Raw genomic sequence first — 20,966 nt, 5'->3', positions numbered from 1 at the left:
GTAAGAAAGTGGGGAAAAGCTAGGAATTCTGACTACTCTAAGCTAGCAATATGGGTCTGCAAACTAAAAGGAATTTTCATCCCCCCCCCAAATCACTAGACAGTTTCAAAAATTATTTGCCTTGCACCAGTTAATGAAAATTGACTGATTTTTAAAAAAAGATTCCCATTTGTAAAGGACAGCTGATTTGCCATTATTGCAATTTACTGATCTACTTAAAATATGACCTGTGTTTTGAATTTGCTATCCATTTTTTCAGTATGAAACCTATCCTGCCTCCCACCCCCTCCCTCGCGAGCCAAGGCTAGGAGTTTCCATGAGACCTCCATACCGTGTCAACAGACCAGCTACTGGGGACATTGGACATTTGGCAATCATTGCAAGTCATCATGGAGCCACCTGCCTTCTGACCCAAAGACACTGTCACAGCAATAACGTAATTAAATGTCAGAAGGCAAGTTGGAAGATCCAACCCATTGTAATGTTGTAGTTCATTACCAATAATAATTCAAAGACTTTCGCTGCAATGAACAAATGGATGCTTCCCAGAACCCCACTGTAATAAAAAGCTGGTGCAACTTTTTTTAAAGTTTTAATTGCAACATCGAGACATATATTTGCAATAGGACCTTCCTTTCCTGACTTTTGATTATTTCATATTTCTGTCAGTGCTGTGTGACGTGAAAGAAGATTTTTGATCACCATTCAATTTACTGTTTTGATTTTTGCATTTTGTTTTAGGAATCCACCGTCAGAAAAGTTTGTGAACATGTATTTTCCAAGTTTCCTGAGTTTGTAAAGCAGAGTAGAGAAGCTGCTTTTGCAACCATTTCTGATCCCAAATACAGTGGGAAAATGAAGGTAAGAAAATAGACGAATGTTACATAACTAAATCAAATGATTGCTTGTATTTTCAGTTGCAAGGTTTTGTACTTAATTTTCATAGAGTCATAGAGCATTGAAACAGGCCCTTCAGCCCTACTTGCCCATGCCGGCCAAATTGCCCTATCTACCCTCGTTATGCCTGCCTGCATTTGGCCGATATCCCTCAGCTTTTCCCATTTCTGGCCATATCCTTGTAAATCTTCTCTGTACTCTATTAATGCTATTTCTCAGTGCTGAAAGAAAGCAGTAATGGGATTTCAAGAAAAAGATGTTGGAGAACCTCAGGCAAGTTGACAAGGAATTTCCAAACAAAAATGTAGAAAGCGACTGCAAGGGTTGCGGATGGTTCTCACACCTCTCTCTGTTTACTCTAAACCTAAGCCTGTCTAGGATAATACTAATCCACAGAAGCACAATCCAAAATTCCCTTAAAGGTTTATTAAAACTAATAAATTAAAACTAAGAAAATGCCAGACAAAATAATATAAATGTAAATTCTAAAAATAATGTAAGATAAAATATTACCGGAAACTACAAAAGGTTTGATAGGTGGGCCAGAGGGCCTGTTTTTCATACTGTATGAATCTACTACTCTAAGTGTATGACATTGTTGGAAGCTAGAGAAGAGATATTTGTGTCATCGGGTGACGTGCCAGAAGGTTGGAGGGTGGCTAATTTTGTTCCTTTAGTTACGAAAGGGTGTAACAAAAAGCCTGGGAATTATAGATGGATGAGCCTCACATCATTGGTGGAGAAATTGGAGGGTATTCTGAGAAACAGGATCTACATGCGTGTGGGAAGGCAAGGGATGGTTCAAGAGAGTCAACATGGCTTTATGTGGGGGGAATCGTGGCTCACCAATTTGATAGTAAACCAAGAGAATTGAGGGCACTGCACTCGATGTTGTCTACACGGACTTAAGCAAAGCCTTTCACAAAATACCACGTGGTAGGTTAGTCTAGAAGGTCAGATCATATGAGAACCAGAGTGAGTTAACCAATGGATCTAAAATTTGAATGTAGGAGACAGAGGGTTGTTTCTCAGACCTAGGAATGCAACGAGTGGTGTGTCACAGCGATTGGTGCTGGTTGTTGTTCATTATTTATTTTAACAATTTAAAATTGCACGGTGGCACAGCGGTAAAGCTACTGCCTTACAGTGCCAGAAAACCGGTTTCGATCCTGACTATGCGTGGTTGTCTATGCGGAGTTTGTACGTTCTCCCCGTGACCTGCGTGGGTTTTCTCCGAGATCTTCGGTTTCCTCCCACACCCCAAATATGTGCAGGTTTGTAGGTTAATTAGCTTTGTATGAATGTAAAATAGTCCCTAGTGTGTGTAGGCTGGTGTTAATGTGCGAGATTCGCTGGTCAGTGCGGACTCGGTGGGCCGAAGGGCCTGTTTCCATGCTGTATCTCTAAATTAAACTAATTTGGATGTGAATGTAGCTGGCATGATTAGTAAGTTTGCGAATGATACTGAAATTGGTGGTACAATGGACAGTGAAAAGGTTTATCAGATTACAACAGAAATCTTGATCAATTGGGCAAATGAACTGAGGAAAAGCAAATGGAGTTTAATTCTGATAAATTCAAAATGTAGCATTATGGTGAGACAAACGAGGGAGGAATTGCACAATAAATGGTTGGTCCCTGGGGAGAGTTGTAGAACAGAGAGACCTAGGGTTGCAGATGCAAAGTTCCTTTAAAGTGATAAGGCCAGAATGGTGAAGAAGGCATTTGTCACGTTTGTTTTCATTGGTCAGGGTATTGCATACAGGAGTTGAGACGTCATGTTACAGCTGTACAAGACAACATTCATAAGGCAACATATGGAGTACTGTGTACAGTTCTGATGGCCCTGCTGTAGAATGGATGGCATTAAACAGGAAAGAGTACAGGAAAGATTTATGAAGATGTTGCCAAATCTGGAAGATTTTAGTTATTAAGAGGCTGGAATGATTGGATCCTTTTCCCTGGAGCATAGAAGTTGAGGTGTAACCGAACAGCGGTTTATAAAACCAAGTAGGGCGTAGATAAGATGAATAGCTACAGCTGGTTCCCCAGGGTGGGGGAGTTTAAATTTGGAGGGCATAGGTTTAAGTTGATGAGGGAAAGAGTGAAGAGGGGATTGAGGAGCACCTTTTTCACACAGAGGGTGGTGTGTATATGGAACGAGCTGCCAGAGGAAGTGGTAGAGATGGGTACAATTATAATATTTAAGAAACACTTGGATAGCTACATGTACAGGAACGATTTGAGGGATGTGGGCCAGGCTCAGACAAGTGGGACTAGCTTGGTTAGGGAACTTGGTCAGCGAGGACAAGTTTGGCTGAAAAGACAGTTTCCTTGTCATGACTAGGCTATAACTCTATAATCCTACATTTAGGATTAATTTTACGGGTTTACTTACTCAATATGCCCCAGAATCACACCAATTGTTGTTTTTACTTTTTGACCTACTGGTGGAAGTCTTGAGTTGAAGTTTGATTGAAAAAGTATATTTTCCAACTTTCAGTCTCTTAGACAGCAAATGAGCACCTGTGGATTAAATTTGTCAGGGTAAGGATAAAGATATATCATTAAATAAATATTTTTAAATGCTTTAAATGAGGTGCATAAATTATATCTTCTAAATATAGCAGACTAAAATTGATGTATAGGTTAGGTTAGTGACTACATGTATTTTTATTGCTATTTCTGCTTGTCTAAATGCATGGAGCATGTTGTTTCATTTTCAAGAAGTAAATTTGAACCTGTAGCTAAGTTGATAAATATAGGCAGATTGCAGCCTAGCTGGGTTAGAAAGCTCTGTAAACACTGAAGTGCACATCAGTAGTTGTAATGTTTTATTACTGAATGAATGAAAGCACTGGACATGGTGCAGAAAATTCCTCATTTCCCCTTGGTGCATTTTGTCTTCTGCATAGTCCATTCAGTCTGCCTCTGCCAGATGTGGATATGCTTCCTTTGAAAATAACAGTCCAGCCTTTGTACACAAGGCACCAGTTATTTGCTTCCCCAAGCCATGGAACATCTTGCAAATCAGATTATTGGCAGATCCACATCTGTACACATTCAGTGAAGCCAAGGCCTACTGTAAACAGAACAACATAAGAGCACCCCCTGGGCAACTGACTGATTATTTAGAGAAGAGAGTTCCAAGAAGATATTGAGCTAAAATCTTGCTAAAGGAATATTCAGATAAGCTGAGCTCTGTGCATACCCATTCTAACAGGCATTTTTTGATTACTTATTCAGTGAATGGATTTATTGAACTCGTGATGTGTTCTCCGATTCTCCATGGAAACTTGCAATGTGGGCTTAAAGCAAAGCGTGTGTTAATAAACTAGTTTTTCCAGGTTTCCAGAAGTGTGCTTACATCCACTTGTTAAAAGTAGGCCAAATATATTCAATTAAACTAAATTGCTGTTGCTTGCAGTTTTATTTTGTTTTAATGTTTCTGCATAGTCAACCGGAAATTGACTTTAATATATAGTGTCAGTTCTGCAAAACAAATTTTTGGGAAATGTTAAAAATATGATTGCAAGCATTTAAAAATTAAATGAAACAAACTTGCATATATAGGATATGGAATTATCTATTTTGCTCTCATGAACTAAAAAAACCCCAGAGGTATGTGATTGCTAGGATGCACATTGGTGAACTATTGTTTAACCATTCCTCTTTCATATTAAAAAATATAATGATCCTGTACAATCAAGATTGCTGGTTCGCTAATTTGCATTGAAAAGATTAATGCAATTGTGATGATTTAAATGTAGTCTCCAGTAAATTGAACTATTTGTCTAAATTTAATTTATTTTTTCAAAAATTAGGTTTAAGTATAGTAGTGAGAATCAAGTGCATCAATTAAAGTTCAACTTCATTATTCAACGATGTATTGCAGTCAAGAAACCTAATCATTTTAAATGTTAATGAGTTGTTGAACTACTTAAATTGCTGTAATGCAGCAAATAATGATAGAAGTTATGAGACTGGCTGCAAAGCGAAGTCAGGCAGCATCGCTGGTGATAGTGCAGCCTTCCTTAACCAACTTAATACATTCTATGTATAAGAAGATAACTGCAGATGCTGGTACAAATCGAAGGTATTTATTCACAAAATGCTGGAGTAACTCAGCAGGTCAGGCAGCATCTCAGGAGAGAAGGAATGGGTGACGTTTCGGGTCAAGACCCTTCTTCAGACTGATGTCAGGGGGGCGGGACAAAGGAAGGATATAGGTGGAGACAGGAAGATAGAGGGAGATCTGGGAAGGAGGAGGGGACGGGAGGGACAGAGGAACTATCTAAAGTTGGAGAAGTCGATGTTCATACCACTGGGCTGCAAACTGCCCAGGCGAAATATGAGGTGCTGTTCCTCCAATTTCCGGTGGGCCTCACTATGGCACTGGAGGAGGCCATGACAGAAAGGTCAGACTGGGAATGGGAGGGGGAGTTGAAGTGCTCGGCCACCGGGAGATCAGTTGGTTAATGCGGACCGAGCGCAGGTGTTCAGCGAAGCGATCGCCGAGCCTGCGCTTGGTTTCGCCGATGTAAATAAGTTGACATCCAGAGCAGCGGATGCAATAGATACATTCTATGTCCGTTTCGTCAGACTCGAGTGTGCCTTTTTCCAGGGTCACTGTTGCAGAAGTTAGATTGGCCATCCTGAGGGTGAACCCACGAAAAGCAACTGGCCCAGACGGAGTCCCTGGCCATGTGCTTAGGAACTGCGCAGGAGTGTTCACGAACATCTTTCATCTCTTCCTACTCCATTCTGAGATACCCACCAGCTTCAAGAAGACCACTATCATCCAGGTGCCAAAAGCAAGATCTTGTACTTTAATGCCTACCATCCAGTGGCCTTGGCTTACACCATCATGAAATGCTTCGAGAGGCTGGTTATGGTGCACATTAAATCCAATCTAGCAGGCAGCCTTGATTCACTGCAATTTGCCTACCTCCACAGGAGGTCCATGGCTGGTGCCATCTCCCTGGTCCTACACTCATCCCTGGAACACCTGGATAAGGAGGACACCTATGTCAGACTCCTATTCATAGGCTGCAGGTCTGCTTGCAATACCATTATCTCAACCAAGTTCATCTCCAAACTCTTGGAACTTGGAGTCAGCAATCCCCTCTGCAACTGGATCCTCGGCTTCCTGACCAATAGATCGCAATCAGTAAGGACCGGTGACTGATCATCCTCTATGATAATCCTCCACACTGGTGCCCCGCAAGGATGCATTCTTAGCTCTCTACTATGCTCATTATATACTCATGACTGTGCAGCCAAATACCAATCCAACTCAATTTAAAACTTTGTCAATGACATCATCTGGAGTGGATCAGATATCAAATAATGATGAGATGAAGTACAGGAAGGAGATCAAGAATCTCAGAACCTGATACCAAGACAACAACCTCTCCCTCCATGTCAGCAAGACATAGGAGATTGTGATCGACTTCAGGAAGCGAAGCAGTACTCAGACCCCTGAAAACACTGATGGCACTGAAGTAGAGATGTTGAAAGCTTCAAGTTCTTAGGAATAAATATCACCAGCAATATGTCCTAGACCAGCCACGTTGAAGCAATGGCCAAGAAAGCACACCAATGCCTCTGCTTCCTTAGAAGGCTTAGGAAATTCAGCACAAACCCAACAATCCTCATCAATCTCTACAGATGCGCCGTAGAAAGCATTTTATCAGGATGCATCACTGCACTGCAAGCTCCATCCAAGACCACAAGAAATGGCAGAGTTTTGGACGTGACGTAGACCATCACGGAAACCAATTTCCCTTCCATCTACACTTCACGCAGCCTCAGCAAGGCCACCAGCATAATCAAGGACCAGTCTCACCCTGGCCACTCCCTCTTCTCCCCTCTCCCATCAGGCAAGAGGTATAAAAGATTGAAAGCACATTTCTCCAGATTCAGGGACAATTTCTTCCCAGCTGTTATTCGACAATTGAACCGTCCTCTCACCATCTAGAATGCAGTCCTGATCTCCCATTTACCTCATTGGAGATTTTTGAACTATTCTTTATCGGACTTTATCTTGCACAGGAGTGGATTATTCTACTTTTTTAGGCAGATTTTAGGTAAATTGCAACAGAGAAGGGATAGTTCAGTCCAACTAGTCTATTTGTTCCCTTGTGTGTCAAACGAGGTTCTGCCATTGCTTTGCCACAGCCAGTGCCACGTCTGTGCCTCTGCGGAGATCGTCCATAGTGCAGGCCTCTCCACCGCAAGTCAGTAGGTGGTCCATTGTTTGTACCTCTCCACAGTTGCATTTGTCATAGTCCGAGAAGCCCCATTTCTTCAGGTTGAGTCCGCAACGTCCCACTCCAGTGCGGAGATGATTTAGGGCTTTCTAGGTAGTATAAGGCAGGTGATGTCCTGGTAGTATCTGTTATTTGGTTGTGGTACCTGGCACGGTTGGCTCTAGTTCCATGAAGCTGTTCTGACTCTTCAAGCATTTCTTGGCATGTTGGTGATTGTGCAAGGGGTGATGGGGATCTGTGTCCGCATTGAAGCGTTCTACTGCAGCTGCCCGATCACGTCCTTGAGATGGTTCGTCGATGCCAGCCAGCTCGTACAGATGTTCAACCTTTTTCGGCTTCAGGCATCGTGTGATTTTCCTGCAGGCAGTGTTCAATGCAGAGTCCCCCTTGCGTGCTTGTTTAGAGCGGCTCCAGACGGGGCTTGCATATTCTGCCACTGAGAAACAAAGCGCCAGGGCTGCAGTGCGGATTGTTGTTGGGTCATTTCCAAATGAGCTGTTTGCCAGTTTTTCGATGACATTGTTCTGGGTGTTGACCTGCACCTTGGTTTCTCAAGATGTTGGCAATATGATAACGTGCGATCGAAGACCACACCTAGGTACTATGGGGCTTTGCAGTGTTCCGACAGGACATCATTCCATCGCACCTGCAGTTGACGTTCCAGAGGTGGAAAGCTGCGCTTTGCGTTTTTGTTGGGTTTGAACGCAGGGAATTCTTTTGGTAGTATGTTGTCATATTCTGCAGAGCAGCTTCTAGTACGGTCTCGATCTGGCTGACGGTAACAAAAAACAGTCTATAATGGTATAAAATGGCTAACATCTCGTTCCATATACACACCGCCCTCTGTGTGGAAGAATTTGCCTCATGGGTTCCTTTTTAATCTTTCCCTTGTCACCTTAAAACTGTGGCATTTAGAGGCACATGAAGGCCCTGATCCAAGTGCCCTTTCTGTTGTTTTATCACTTTGCTCCCCATTTTCCATTGCCTGTCTAATTTAACTATTGTTGACCCTCAGATACTTTTGGTGATCATATTCACAAAATATGGCTTTTAATTTCTTTTGAATCTGAACCTTTAAGTACCTCATATTTTCATCTGTTTTGAGTTTTCAAATCGCATTGCTAACTTTAACCCCACTTTCATGTCTATTAGTCCTCTCGGCAGTATGAAATTTGATACCTTGTCAAAAGCTTTCTGAAAGTCCAAATTAAATGTGCTTTCCTCATCCATCGTCTTTTTAACAAGAGCCATTGGATGAAAAAAGTGTGGCTGAAAATGGTGACAAAGTACTAACCTGTGGGGAGGACTCAGCCGAACACTATGATATTGATGTTAACACATTAGATAAACCAAGATGAAGGATGATAATTCTAGGCTAGGAGAAGCTGGAAGTATTAAACTCAGTGATCCAAAGCAAAAATCTAGAAAAGGGAATTTGGTCTTTATGCACAATCCAAAGAAAAAGGAAAATGTAGCTACTGAATAAAAGGTATGAGAGTCTCACAAGGCACAGAGCCCTAAATATGCAAATCAACGGAAAGAAATTCCTAGGTTTATCTGCAATCCAGGACTAGCAGCTAGTTCAATGGAAGATGATATCAAGCCAAAGATCAAATTTGATCAGATATCAAGCCAGTTTCCCCCACTTTTGTAGATTGTGAGTATATAACTCTTCCTGAGAACTCTGCTCCAATGCCGATCAGCCTTCATAAATAATAGAGGTGAAATCATTTGCTATGAGAAGATTGAGATTTCAAGTGAGCTGGAAACTTAGAAAATAAATTTATAAGATATAATGTGAACAAGCAACCACAGGGAAGGGTTTATGCCCTTCTCCAATGCCTAAAATAATTAAAACCCTCCTTAACTTACAGCGTAATAACTTTGTTCAAGTAAGGCCTTTGAGTTCACAACTCCCAAATAACCTCAGAACTAAACTTGAGTTTGGTTTGGTAAATTCCAATTTATAAACCTGCTTCAATTTCTCTGGAAAATTAAACTATTTTTGTTGGAATTATAACCAATAATTTTTTTGTGAAATTGTTTTGGCAATCTCATAAATTAAGTAAGTATAGCGTAATCTATAGGAATGAGGGTAAATGCCGTTGTGCTGTCTATCTAATTTCCTAGAGTAGCCAGACAGTAAATACGTTTCTGATCTGATTTTGGCAATAGAATCACCCATAAAGTGGTAGACTGCAGTATTTAATATATTTAAGAATCAAGTTTAAATCATGGAGTAATTTTTTTGCAGACAAGAGGGTTATGTTATCCTAAAAACAAGGATAGACCAGGACTAGGTTCTGACATCCATGTGAAAACACACTTTAATTTAACTGTGAGTTATAAGTTTTGGTAATAATTTTATGCTGAAGCCATCAATTGAAATTGATCAAAATAAAACTTCTGTTGGGAATGTGGCATGTAAGTATCACCTGCCATTGGTGTTGTTGCAGACCAGTAGTGGATTTGTGGTACCTTCCCAATCGCAACTCCAAAGCTTTTCACTGTACCTCGGTGCACGTGACAATAAACTCAACTGAACTAAATATTCCTCTTAGTCAGTTCTGGTCTATCTAGACACCATTTTTAGCTCCGATACAGAAGATTGAAAATGCGTTAGGGTGCAGTCCAATTCTCTGCTTCTTGTGGATATTGGACTTTGTCTCTGGAACTGTTGTGCTTGGGTGGCACTGTGGTGCAGCGGTAGAGTGGCTGTCTTACAGCATCAGAGATTCAGGTTCAATCCTGACTCTGGGTGCTGTCTGTACGGAGTTTGTATGTTTTCTCCGGTGATTGCCTGGGCTTTTTCCAGATGCTCCAGTTTCCTCCCACATTCCAAAGACGTGCATGTTTCTAGGTTAATTGGCTTCTACAAATTGTATCTGGGTGTAGTATAGAACTGGTGTACGGGTGACTACTAGTCGGCGTGGACTCGGTCAATAGACAATAGACAATAGGTGCAGGAGTAGGCCATTCGGCCCTTCGAGCCAGCACCGCCATTCAATGTGACCATGGCTGATCATTCATAATCAGTACCCGGTTCCTGACTTCTCCCCATACCCCTGACTCCGCTATCATTAAGAGCTCTATCTAACTCTCTCTTGAAACTGATAGGCCTATTTCCACGCTGTATCTCTAAACTAAACTATAATGCTGAGACCTATATTCTCCATGGGGGTGGGGAGAAGGGAAGAGAGGGAGTGGGGGTGGGGAAGAGGGAAGATTGGGAGTGGGGGAGAGTGGGGGTGGGGAGGAGGGAAGATTGGGGGTGGGGGTAGAGTGGGGTGCGGGCAGGGAGAGTAGGGGGAGGGGAGGGAGGTGGGGGCGAGGGGTTGAGGGCTGGGTGAAGGGGGAAGAGGGGTGGGTGAGGAAATGGGGGTGGAGGCAGGGCTGGAGGGAGTGGGGGTAGGGGAGGGGCAAGTGGGGGTGGGTAGGGGGGGATGGAGTGGGTCAGTGTGGGGAGGAGGGGGGATAAGGGGGATTGAGTGGGGGGGTTGAGGGTGCTACAATACAGGAGAGGCTTTGGGCCCAGGCCTCACTCACTCACACCCTCTCCCCTTCCCTGTCCCCCCTCTGTGAGGAATGAGCCCAACGGGTCCACTTGGTCTAGTATGCCCTAAAACTAAGATGGTAATGTGACAAGCATGGTACATTAAATACTTTTGATTCCGTTTCATGTAAAGTTGGTCATGCAGTCACCCTAAAAAATTCAGACGTGGCAATTGTGACTACTTATCTCTTGAGGATGCTGATATACAAAACGATGGGTCTAATCACCTGCCTGCTCTTGCACATCTGATGTCACAAGACTACTAGAAACTAGGAGGAGGAGTGGGTCATCTCAGTCTGTCTCTCCATTCAGAATAATTTTGTCTGATCTGCCCAAGGTCTCAACTCCTCTTCTGTGTCAGTTCCACATACCCCTCAATTTCCCAGTCTTCCAAAAAACAATCTACTTTTAATACCTCTGATGGTCTAGCCCAGTGCTTCTTAAACTATTTCAGTGTCATTCACCCTTGAGTCTTTATCACAAAATTTCATTCACCCTCGACTAAATTTTCTTATGTTTTTTTTGTAATTTTCATCTTATTCTCCCTTGTGAGAAAAAAAATATATATATCTGAATAAATTAAGTCGTTCACCCTTCATTTACCCCTCTAGTTTCATTCATCCCAAAATAATTTAATTCACCCTTGGGTGAACCATTCACCAGTTTAAGAAGCACTGGTCTAGCCTGTGTTTTCCTCTGGGTTGGAGATTTACTATCCTCTGCCAGAAATGCCTTAACACCTCAATATTAAGGACCTTCCCCATGTCATATAATTATGTCTCCTTGTTTGAGACTCTTCCACTGGTGGAAATATTTTAAAATCTATTTTTCGGAAACCCATGTATCAGATACTCTTGTCAAGTGTCTTTCCAAAGGATTGCTGTGGTAGTTGTAAGTTAAGAATGAGGAAGAAATGCTCAGCTGGCAGCAATTTTTAAGGCATCGGGTCCTAAAACAGATGTAGTGGAGGAGATGTTTAGCAAGGATTGACTTAGTTTGGGGGAAATAAAAATGTTGGTAAAGCAGATAGGTTAAATTATGTTAAATAACATAACTGAGGAGGTTTCATGGTCTCACAATCATCTTGGATAATGATGCCATTGGTTTTTTTTAATGCAGAGGGATGGTGGAGAACATTTCAGCCACACTTCACAAGATGCTTTGTATACCAGTTTCTCCACCAGTGTGTGTTGAACATTATGGGCGGCACGGTAGCGCAGCGGTAGAGTTGCTGCTTTACAGCGAATGCAGCGCCGGAGACTCAGGTTCGATCCTGACTACGGGTGCTGCACTGTAAGGAGTTTGTACGTTCTCCCCGTGACCTGCGTGGGTTTTCTCCGAGATCTTCGGTTTCCTCCCACACTCCAAAGACGTACAGGTATGTAGGTTAATTGGCTGGGTAAATGTAAATGTAAAAATTGTCCCTAGTGGGTGTAGGATAGTGTTAATGTACGGGGATCACTGGGCGGCACGGACTTGGAGGGCCGAAAAGGCCTGTTTCCGGCTGTATATATATGATATGATATGATGATATGATATTAAATTTTCCAGATCTTGTTTGCAGAGTAGGTCTTTGGTGATTTTGTCATTCCATCACTGTCGTTTCCCCACAATATAGAGTGTTTAAAATATCTGTTTTCAGGTTCTTCAGCGGCTTTTGGACCACTGTAGAAGAAACAAGGACAAAATTCTGCTCTTCTCCTTCTCCACCAAGGTTTGTAACCACGTTCTAATATGGTTGCCTATGAATTGAGTCAAAATATTTTTGAGTATACAGGATTTTTTTAAAACCTGGTTGGATTCATGTACAAATGCACTATTTAGGAGTTAACTAGCATTTTTGGCAGGAAGACGTTTTAAAATACTTTCTTAGTGGGATCTCCCCCTCCCACTGACTGAAAACCCTTTTCATTCCACAATTATGGGGTGAATCAACAACAGGACTGTAATTTATGAAAAATAAACTATGGAGCAGATTCTGAACGGTACATCTGGCATGATTTACTTTTCACAAACATCCAACATTTAGAAGCAATATTCTGCCAAATATGGCATTAATTGCTATCTTAGTGAGCCACTGAATGCTAAGGTAAATGCAGTTTTGAGGAGTGATGTTCAGTGTGCTGATTTTACAAAAATGGCTGCTAAACAAATTATTGTTGTAAAATATAAAAAATTAACAAAAACATTTGAGTTATATTTTCAGAACTTGCCCCTAAAGGGCTGCTACATGACACATTGCGCTCTGCTTTTGATGGATGTCAGGTCTATTCAAACAAATTTGATTTTGAGATCCAAGGAAAGAAGATAAAGTAGTATCAATTAATATGGAAAACTATGTGATATTAGTTTTATTCGTTTGGCAACCGTTGTTGATTGAAAATATTCCTTTCAACGGTGAAAAATATTCCATTTAACAACTACCATCAAATGCGAATTAAATAGAAGTGAATTGATGCATCGTCAAAGCCAAAAAATAAATAACGCTTGACCATGAGCCACCATCGTCAAGTTCCCACTTATGTGAAGGAAGTCAGGCTAAACCACATAAACGAAGCATTTTATTTTGACCTTTTGGCCACATCACTTAGCATTTAAGTCTGCTTCTGTAATACTGTTTACACTTAGCATCAAATTTGGCACGTGGTAGTAGGAGTTCAATTTCTGAGTGATTTGAGATTAGATTTAATAGTGGATAATTACCATTGCAGATAGAGCTTCAATGTCAATCCAGTTAACAATTAAAAATTCTGGCTTGGAATCTAGAGACAAAATTTATTCTGAAATTAATTTATTCTATACACTTTGTTAATATTATTTCCTATCTCAATCCTTCCGTTTTGATCATTATTTCCCCCTCCCTTTTTCAATCTTGCTTCTAATAATGTCTTATTTTTCTGAAGAAATTACTCTTTCATACTGCGTAGCCACTGCGTTACCTGCTGAGTATTTCCAGCATATCCTGATCTTACTCCAATTATTACAGATTTGTCCATGAATTCTTGAAATCTATGAATAGTTTATATGTTTACATCAGCCATATCATCTAATCATCTGTTTATTTTTAAGTAAAAATTATTCAAAATGTTAGACTTCCCAAAAGCAATGTTACTTGAAGATTTACCAATTTCCAACTTTACTTTGAGCGTCATGCTTTACCATCTATATTTTTTATTGTATTTCACACCCAGCAAAGCAACAATCTTTTAACCTGCTCGATCAAATCCTATCGATATGAGTTTTAGATTATTTGAATACATCAACCTACACCTTATAAATAGGCCATTGCTTCTTACAATCCATTTACTAATCCAATCATTTCATTCCATCCTATCTCATGTGGTTTTATTCTATTCACTCCTGTGTATACATCAAGCAGCCTCTTAATACATCAAAACTATTTGCGTCAACCACTCCATGTAACACTGTGTATCATATTTTGACCGCACTTCAAAAATAATTTTCTCTTAAAGTCTTTATTTGATTTGTATGTGGATAATTTCTAATGATTTTTCAAGGATGTTTCCTAACTGGAGGGCTTGAGTTATAAGGAGAGACTGGATAGGCTGGTACAGTTTACCTGACGCAAAGGAGCTGAGAGATGACCTTTCCAAAAGTCACAAGGAGCATAGATTAGGTGAATGGCACAGACTTTGCAAAGATAGGGCAGAATAAAACTAGAGTGAAAGGTGAGAAGGGAAAGAATTAATGTGGATGTGAAGACCTTACCAAGGAAGTGATAGAAGCAGCTACAAAAACATTTGTTTCACAAAATGCTGGAGTAACTCAGCAGGTCAGGCAGCATCTCAGGAGAGAAGGAATGGGTGGCGTTTCGGGTCGAGACCCTTCTTCAGACTGATATCAGGGGGCGGGACAAAGGAAGGATATAGGTGGAGACAGGAAGATAGAGGGAGAACTGGGAAGGGGGAGGGGAAGAGAGGGACAGAGGAACTATCTAAAGTTGGAGAAGTCAATGTTCATACCGCTGGGCTGCAAGCTGCCCAAGCGAAATATGAGGTGCTGTTCCTTCAATTATCGGTGGGCCTCACTGTGGCACAAAAACATTTGGGTAGGTACATGGATAGGAAAGGTTTAGAGGGATATGGGCCCAACGCAGATAAATGGAACTAGCATTGGAAAGCACCATGGTTGGCATGGGCAAATTGGGCTCTAGGGCCTGTTTCCATGTTGTATAACTCAATGACACCCGCTTATTCTGGGTTCATTGACAAATTGAAGCAGTTTTCCACTTCACCTCATGAAACCCCTTCCCATTCATTAATATTTAACCTTTCTATTTCTAGTTAATATCTATGCAAATTAGCCTTTTAATTTATGTTGTTTTGAAAGAAAACAAACCCTATATAGAATGTTTACCAGATCAGTCCAAGCATCAATATAATTCCTTCCTCAGCAATCTCTTGGGATCCAGAGGATTTGCTTACACTCCAGTTTTATAGATTTAAGCTGGAAAAAGTGCAAAGAAGATTTACGAGGATGTGGCCAGGACTTGAGGGGCTGGGCCATAAGGAGAGAGGTTGAGCATGCTTGGACTGTATTCCTTGGAGTCCAGGAGGATGAGTGGTGATATTATCGTAGTGTATAAGATCATGAGAGGAATAGATAGGGTGAATGCACAGTGTCTTTTACCCAGAGTAAGGGAATTAGGAAACAGAGGACATAGGTTTAAGGTGAGAAGTGAAAAATGTAATAAGACCTAAGGGGCAGCTTTTTCACACAGAGTGGTGATAGTTGAGGCAGATACTATAACAACATTTAAAAGAAATTTGGACAGGTTGACAGGTACATGGATAGGAAAGTTTTAGAAGGATGTGGGCCAAAACAAGCAAATGTGATGAGCATAGATGGGACATCTTGCTTGGCGTGGACAGGTTAGGCTATAGGGCCTGTTTCCTTGTTCTATGAAATCTATTCTGGAGCTAGTGATGCAAATACAAAACTGCAGGTTCTTCCACATGGGCCCAGTCTCACACAGCTGCAACATGATGTCCCAACTATAATACCCAATAGTTTGCCTATAAAGGTTAGCACCACCCTATCTCAACTGTTGCCATTTTCAGGGAGCTTTGAATTTGCGCTCCAAAGTCCTTTTGTACATCAATGCTTCTAAGGTCCTTGCCGATTAGGATATATGTCATGCCAGTCTACTCCGCCATTCAACCATGGCTGATCTATCTCTTCCTCCTAACCTTATTCTTCTGCCTTCTCCCCATAACCTCTGACACCCATACCAATCAATAATCTATCTATCTCTGCCTTAAATATATCCACTACTTTGCCTCCACAGCCTTCTGTGGCAATGAATTCCACAGATTCACCATCCTCTGACTGAAGAAATTTCTCCTCATCTCCTTCCTAAAAGAACGTCCTTTAATTCTGAAGCTATGACCTCTAGTCCTAGACTCTCCCACTAACAAGGCATGACCATTAACAGCATTAATATATAGAGGGATCTTGGGGTCTAAGTCCAAAACTCCCTGAAAGTGGCAACACAAGTAGATAGTGTGGTAAAGAAAACATATGGTATGCTTCCTTTCTGAGATCGGAGCATTAAATATAAGAGTCAGGATGTCATGATGCAGCTTTATAGGACTTTGTTTGGACCACATGTGGATAATTGTGTGCAGTTCGATTTGCCCCATCACAGGAAGAATGTGTGGGCTTTGGAAAGGGTGTAGAGAAGGTTTACAAGATTTATGCCTGGATTAGGTGGTATTAGCTGCAGGGAGAGGTTGGACAGATTTGGATTGTTTTCTGTGGAACGCTGTATGTTATGGGGAGACCTGGTAGAAGTATGTAAAATTGTGAGATGCATAGATAAGGTAGACAGTCAGAATCTTTTTCCCAGAGTGGAAAAATTAAAAACTAGACAGCATAGCTTTAAGTTGAGAGGGGAAAAGTTTAAAGGAGATGCGTGGGGGCAAGTTTTTTTACACAGAGGATGGTGAGTGCCTGAAACACGCTGCCGGCAATGGTGATTGAAGCATACACATTAGTGGCATTCAAAAGACTTTTGGATAAGCATATGAATATGCAGTGAGTGGAGGGGTATGGGTCATGTGCAAGTAGATACAATGCTCTCCATAATGTTTGGGACAAAGTCCATCATTTATTTATTTGCCTCTACTCCACAATTTGAGATTTGTAATAGAAACAAAATCACATGTGGTTAAAGTGCGCATTGTCAGATTTTAATAAAGGCCATTTTTATACATTTTGGTTTCACCATGTAGAAATTATAGCAGTATTTATACATAGTTCCCCCATTTCAGGGCACCATAATGTTTGGGACACAGCAATGTCATGTAAATGAAAGTAGTCATGTTTAGTATTTGCATGCAATGACTGCTTGAAGTCTGCGATTCATGTACATCACCAGTTGCTGGGTGTCTGGCCTGTATTGCAGCCATCTTTAGCTTATGCTTGTTTTGGGGGCTAGTCCCCTTCAGTTTTCTCTTTAGCATATAAAAGATATGCTCAATTCAGTTCGGGTGATTGACTTGGCCACTCAAGAATTTACCATTTTTTAGCTTTGAATTTACCATGTTGCTTTAGCATCATGTTTGGGATCATTGTCTTGCTGTAGAATGAACTGCTGGCCAATGAGTTTTGAGGCATTTGTTTGAACTTGAGCAGATAGGATGTGTCTATACACTTCAGAATTCATTATGTTAGTACCATCAGCAGTTGTATCATCAATGAAAATAAGTGAGCCAGTACCTTCAGCAGCCATACATGCCCAGGCCATAACACCCCTACCACCGTGTTTCACAGATGAGGTGGTATGCTTTGGATCTTGGGCAGTTCCTTCACTCCTCCATACTTTGCTCTTGCCATCACTCTGATATAAGTTAATCTACGTCTCACCTGTCCACAAGACCCTTTTCCAGAACTGTGGTTGCTCTTTTATGTACTTCTTGGCAAACTGTAACCTGGCCATCCTATTTTTGTGGCAAACCAGTAGTTTGCATCTTGCAGTGTAGCCTCTGTATTTCTGTTCATGAAGTCTCCTGCAGACAGTGGTCATTGACAAATCCACACCTGACTCCAGAAGAGTGTTTCTGATCTGTCAGACAGGTGTTTGCGGATTTTTCTTTATTATAGAGAGAATTCTTCTGTCATAAGTTCTGCCACACCCATCATTCCTTTCTGACTTCTCTGACTTTCTGACCCAGCTCTGTTCTCTCTCCCCCTCAATCCTCCTCCTCGGTGATTTCAACATCCATATGGACTCCACTGACTCCACAATAACCGCTGACTTCACTGAAATACTCAACTGCTTTAACCTCACTCAACACGTCAATTTTCCCACCCATAACCGTGGGCACATTCTGGACCTTGTCTGCTCCACTGGACTAAATCTACAATCACCTCTCTGGCTCCGACCCCACCCTCTCTGATCACTTAGCCATCACCATGTCCGTCAACATTCCCACCCCAGCTCCAAGGCAAAAACGCAAAATCAACTTCCGTAAGCTGAACTCTGTTTCACCTACCTCGCTCTCATCCTCCCTCTCTGAAATAATGTCCGCCTCTCCCTTCGTTGACCTCCACAGCCCCTCTGACCTCACTGACTACTACAACCACACTCTCTCCTCCTGCCTCGACCAGCTTGCACCTATAAAAACCAAAACAGTTTCCTTCACCCACTCTGCTCCCTGGTTTACCCCCGAACTCCGCATGATGAAAACTCATGCCAGCCAACTTGAAAGACTCCGCAACAAAACAGGTCTCACTCCCAAGCCTACAAAGACCACCTGCAGCACTACAAAGATGCCCTCTCCCGCGCCCACTCCACCTACTACTCTCAAATAATTCACTCTGGCTCCGGAAACCCAAAAGCACTCTTCTCTACAATAAACAAACTCCTCAGCCCCCTAGACACCATCTCCCAATCATTCACAGTTGACAAATGCACCACTTTCCTTTCATTCTTCCAAAGCAAAATAGACAGCATCTACAGCACCTTAACCACCAACGCACCTGCTCCCCCTCAAACCACCTGCCCCCCCTTATCCTGTCAACCCCTGCCTCAGTTCTCCCCAGTCTCCACCACCGACCTCTCTGACCTCTTCACAGGAATAAAAACTGCCACCTGCTCTCTGGACCCCATCCCCTCCAGCTTTGTCAAGGCCTGCCTTCCTGCTCTCTCCCCACTTATCACTGCAACAATAAACTCCTCCCTGTCCACTGGCATCGTCCCGCCATCCCTCAAAATCGCTGCTGTTACCCCCATTCTGAAAAAAACTGGTCTCAACCCTGACACCCCAAACAACTTCAGACCAATCTCCAACCTACCATTTCTGTCCAAAGTTTTGGAACGTGCTGTAGCTTCCCAACTCAAATACCACCTCTCTACCAATAACCTGTATGAAACTTTCCAATCCGGATTCCGCTCCAACCACTGTACTGAAACTGCGCTCCTCAAAATCACAAACGACCTTTTCCTCTCCTCCGACGCTGGCAACCTCAACATCCTCATCCTACTTGACCTCAGCGCCGCCTTTGACACCATAAATCACTCCATTCTCCTCACCCGACTTGAAACCTCCTTTAACATCACTGGCATAGCCCTATCCTGGTTCAAATCTTACCTCTCTGACAGGCACCAGTTCATCTCCATTAACAACTGTAAATCCCCCACCGCTCCCCTCCCCCAAGGTGTTCCCCAGGCTCAGTCCTTGGCCCCCTCCTGTTCATCCTCTACCTGTTCCCCCTTGGTCAATTAATCCGCTGTCATGGTCTCAACTTCCACTGCTTCGCCGATGATATCCTGCTCCTCATCTCCACCAAGTCAATCTCCACCACCACACACTCTACACTGACAAACTGCATCTCTGAAATAAAATCTTGGCTTCAATCAAATTTCCTCAAACTCAACTGCAACAAATCTGAAATCATCATCATTGGTCCAAAAACGCTCACCAAATCCACCCAAAACTCCATCCTCAATATTGATGGTCTCCCAGTATCCACCTCCCCTCACATCCGGAATCTTGGAATCATCTTTGATCAAACCCTCTCCTTCGACAAACACATCAAACACATCACAAAGACAGCCTTCTTCCACCTCAAAAACATTGCCCGTCTCCGTCCATCCCTCTCCTTCACAGCTGCAGAAACCCTCATCCACGCCTTCATCACCTCCCGTCTGGACTACTGCAACAGCCTCCTCTATGACTCACCCTCAAAAATCATCAGTAAACTTCAATACATTCAAAACTCCACTGCCCGTCTACTCACCCACTCCCCGATCCGTGACCATATCACCCCCGTCCTTTACAAACTCCACTGGCTCCCCATCCCCCAGAGAATCCAATACAAAATCCTCCTCATGACCTACAAAGCCCTCCATAACCTGGCCCCATCCTACCTGACTGACCTCCTCCACAGGCACACTCCCACCTGCACCCTCCGCTCTGCTGCTGCCAATCTCCTGTCCCCCCCCATCCGGACCAAACTCAGATCCTGGGGGGACAGGGCTTTCTCCATCGCTGCTCCCACCCTATGGAACTCACTACCCCAAACCGTCAGAGACTCCTCCTCACTCACCACATTCAAAACATCACTGAAGTCTCACCTCTTCAGCACTGCCTTCAACCACTGAAGGTCACCTCACCTTCTGTCTCCTTTCTCTGTTTGTTTACTTATTTATCTATTTATTCACTTCTCTATGTTCTAGAAATCCCTGTAAAGCGTCTTTGAGTGTTTGAAAAGCGCTATATAAATGTAATGCATTATTATTATTATTATTATTAAGCTGTGGAGGTCTTCCTTGGCCTGCCAGTCCCTTTGCGATTAGTAAGCTCACCAGTGCTCTCTTTCTTCGTAATGATGTTCCAAACATTTGATTTTGGTAAGCCTAAGGTTTGGCTGATGTCTCTAGTTTTATTCTTGTTTCTCGGTCTCATAATGGCTTCTTTGACTTTTATTGGCACAACTTTGGTCCTCATGTTGATAAACAGCAATAAAAGTTTCCAAACATGATGGAAAGACTGGGGGAAAGATTAGGGGTTGGGAGCTCTCTTATACTTGCATTAAGGAGGCATTTAAGCACACCTGAGCTTTTACAAACGCCTGTGAAGCCATGTGTCCCAAACATTATGGCCCTGAAATGGGGGGACTATGTATAAACACAGCTGTAATTTCTACATGGTGGAACCAAAATGTATAAAAATGGCCTTTAATAAAATCTGACAATGTGCACTTTAACCACATGTGAT

The 20,966-nt window shown here is 42.3% G+C and overlaps 1 protein-coding gene across 2 annotated transcripts in view; it reads left to right on the top strand.

Moving 5' to 3' along the window:
- The window catches only part of ercc6l2 (excision repair cross-complementation group 6-like 2), an 86,465-nt gene that overhangs the window by 32,747 nt on the left and 32,752 nt on the right, over window positions 1–20,966 (top strand). For both annotated transcript variants that reach the window (XM_078396148.1, XM_078396149.1), the window contains exons 10-11: window positions 742–861; window positions 12,365–12,436. In XM_078396148.1, the coding sequence (XP_078252274.1) occupies window positions 742–861; window positions 12,365–12,436 (192 nt within the window). The remainder of the gene's footprint in view (window positions 1–741; window positions 862–12,364; window positions 12,437–20,966) is intronic.

The sequence above is a fragment of the Rhinoraja longicauda genome, chromosome 3 (assembly GCF_053455715.1).
Source record: "Rhinoraja longicauda isolate Sanriku21f chromosome 3, sRhiLon1.1, whole genome shotgun sequence".
Lineage (NCBI taxonomy): Eukaryota > Metazoa > Chordata > Chondrichthyes > Rajiformes > Arhynchobatidae > Rhinoraja > Rhinoraja longicauda.
The sequence above is the reverse complement of the archived record's forward strand: the minus strand, read 5'-3'. Positions and strand labels throughout refer to the sequence as shown.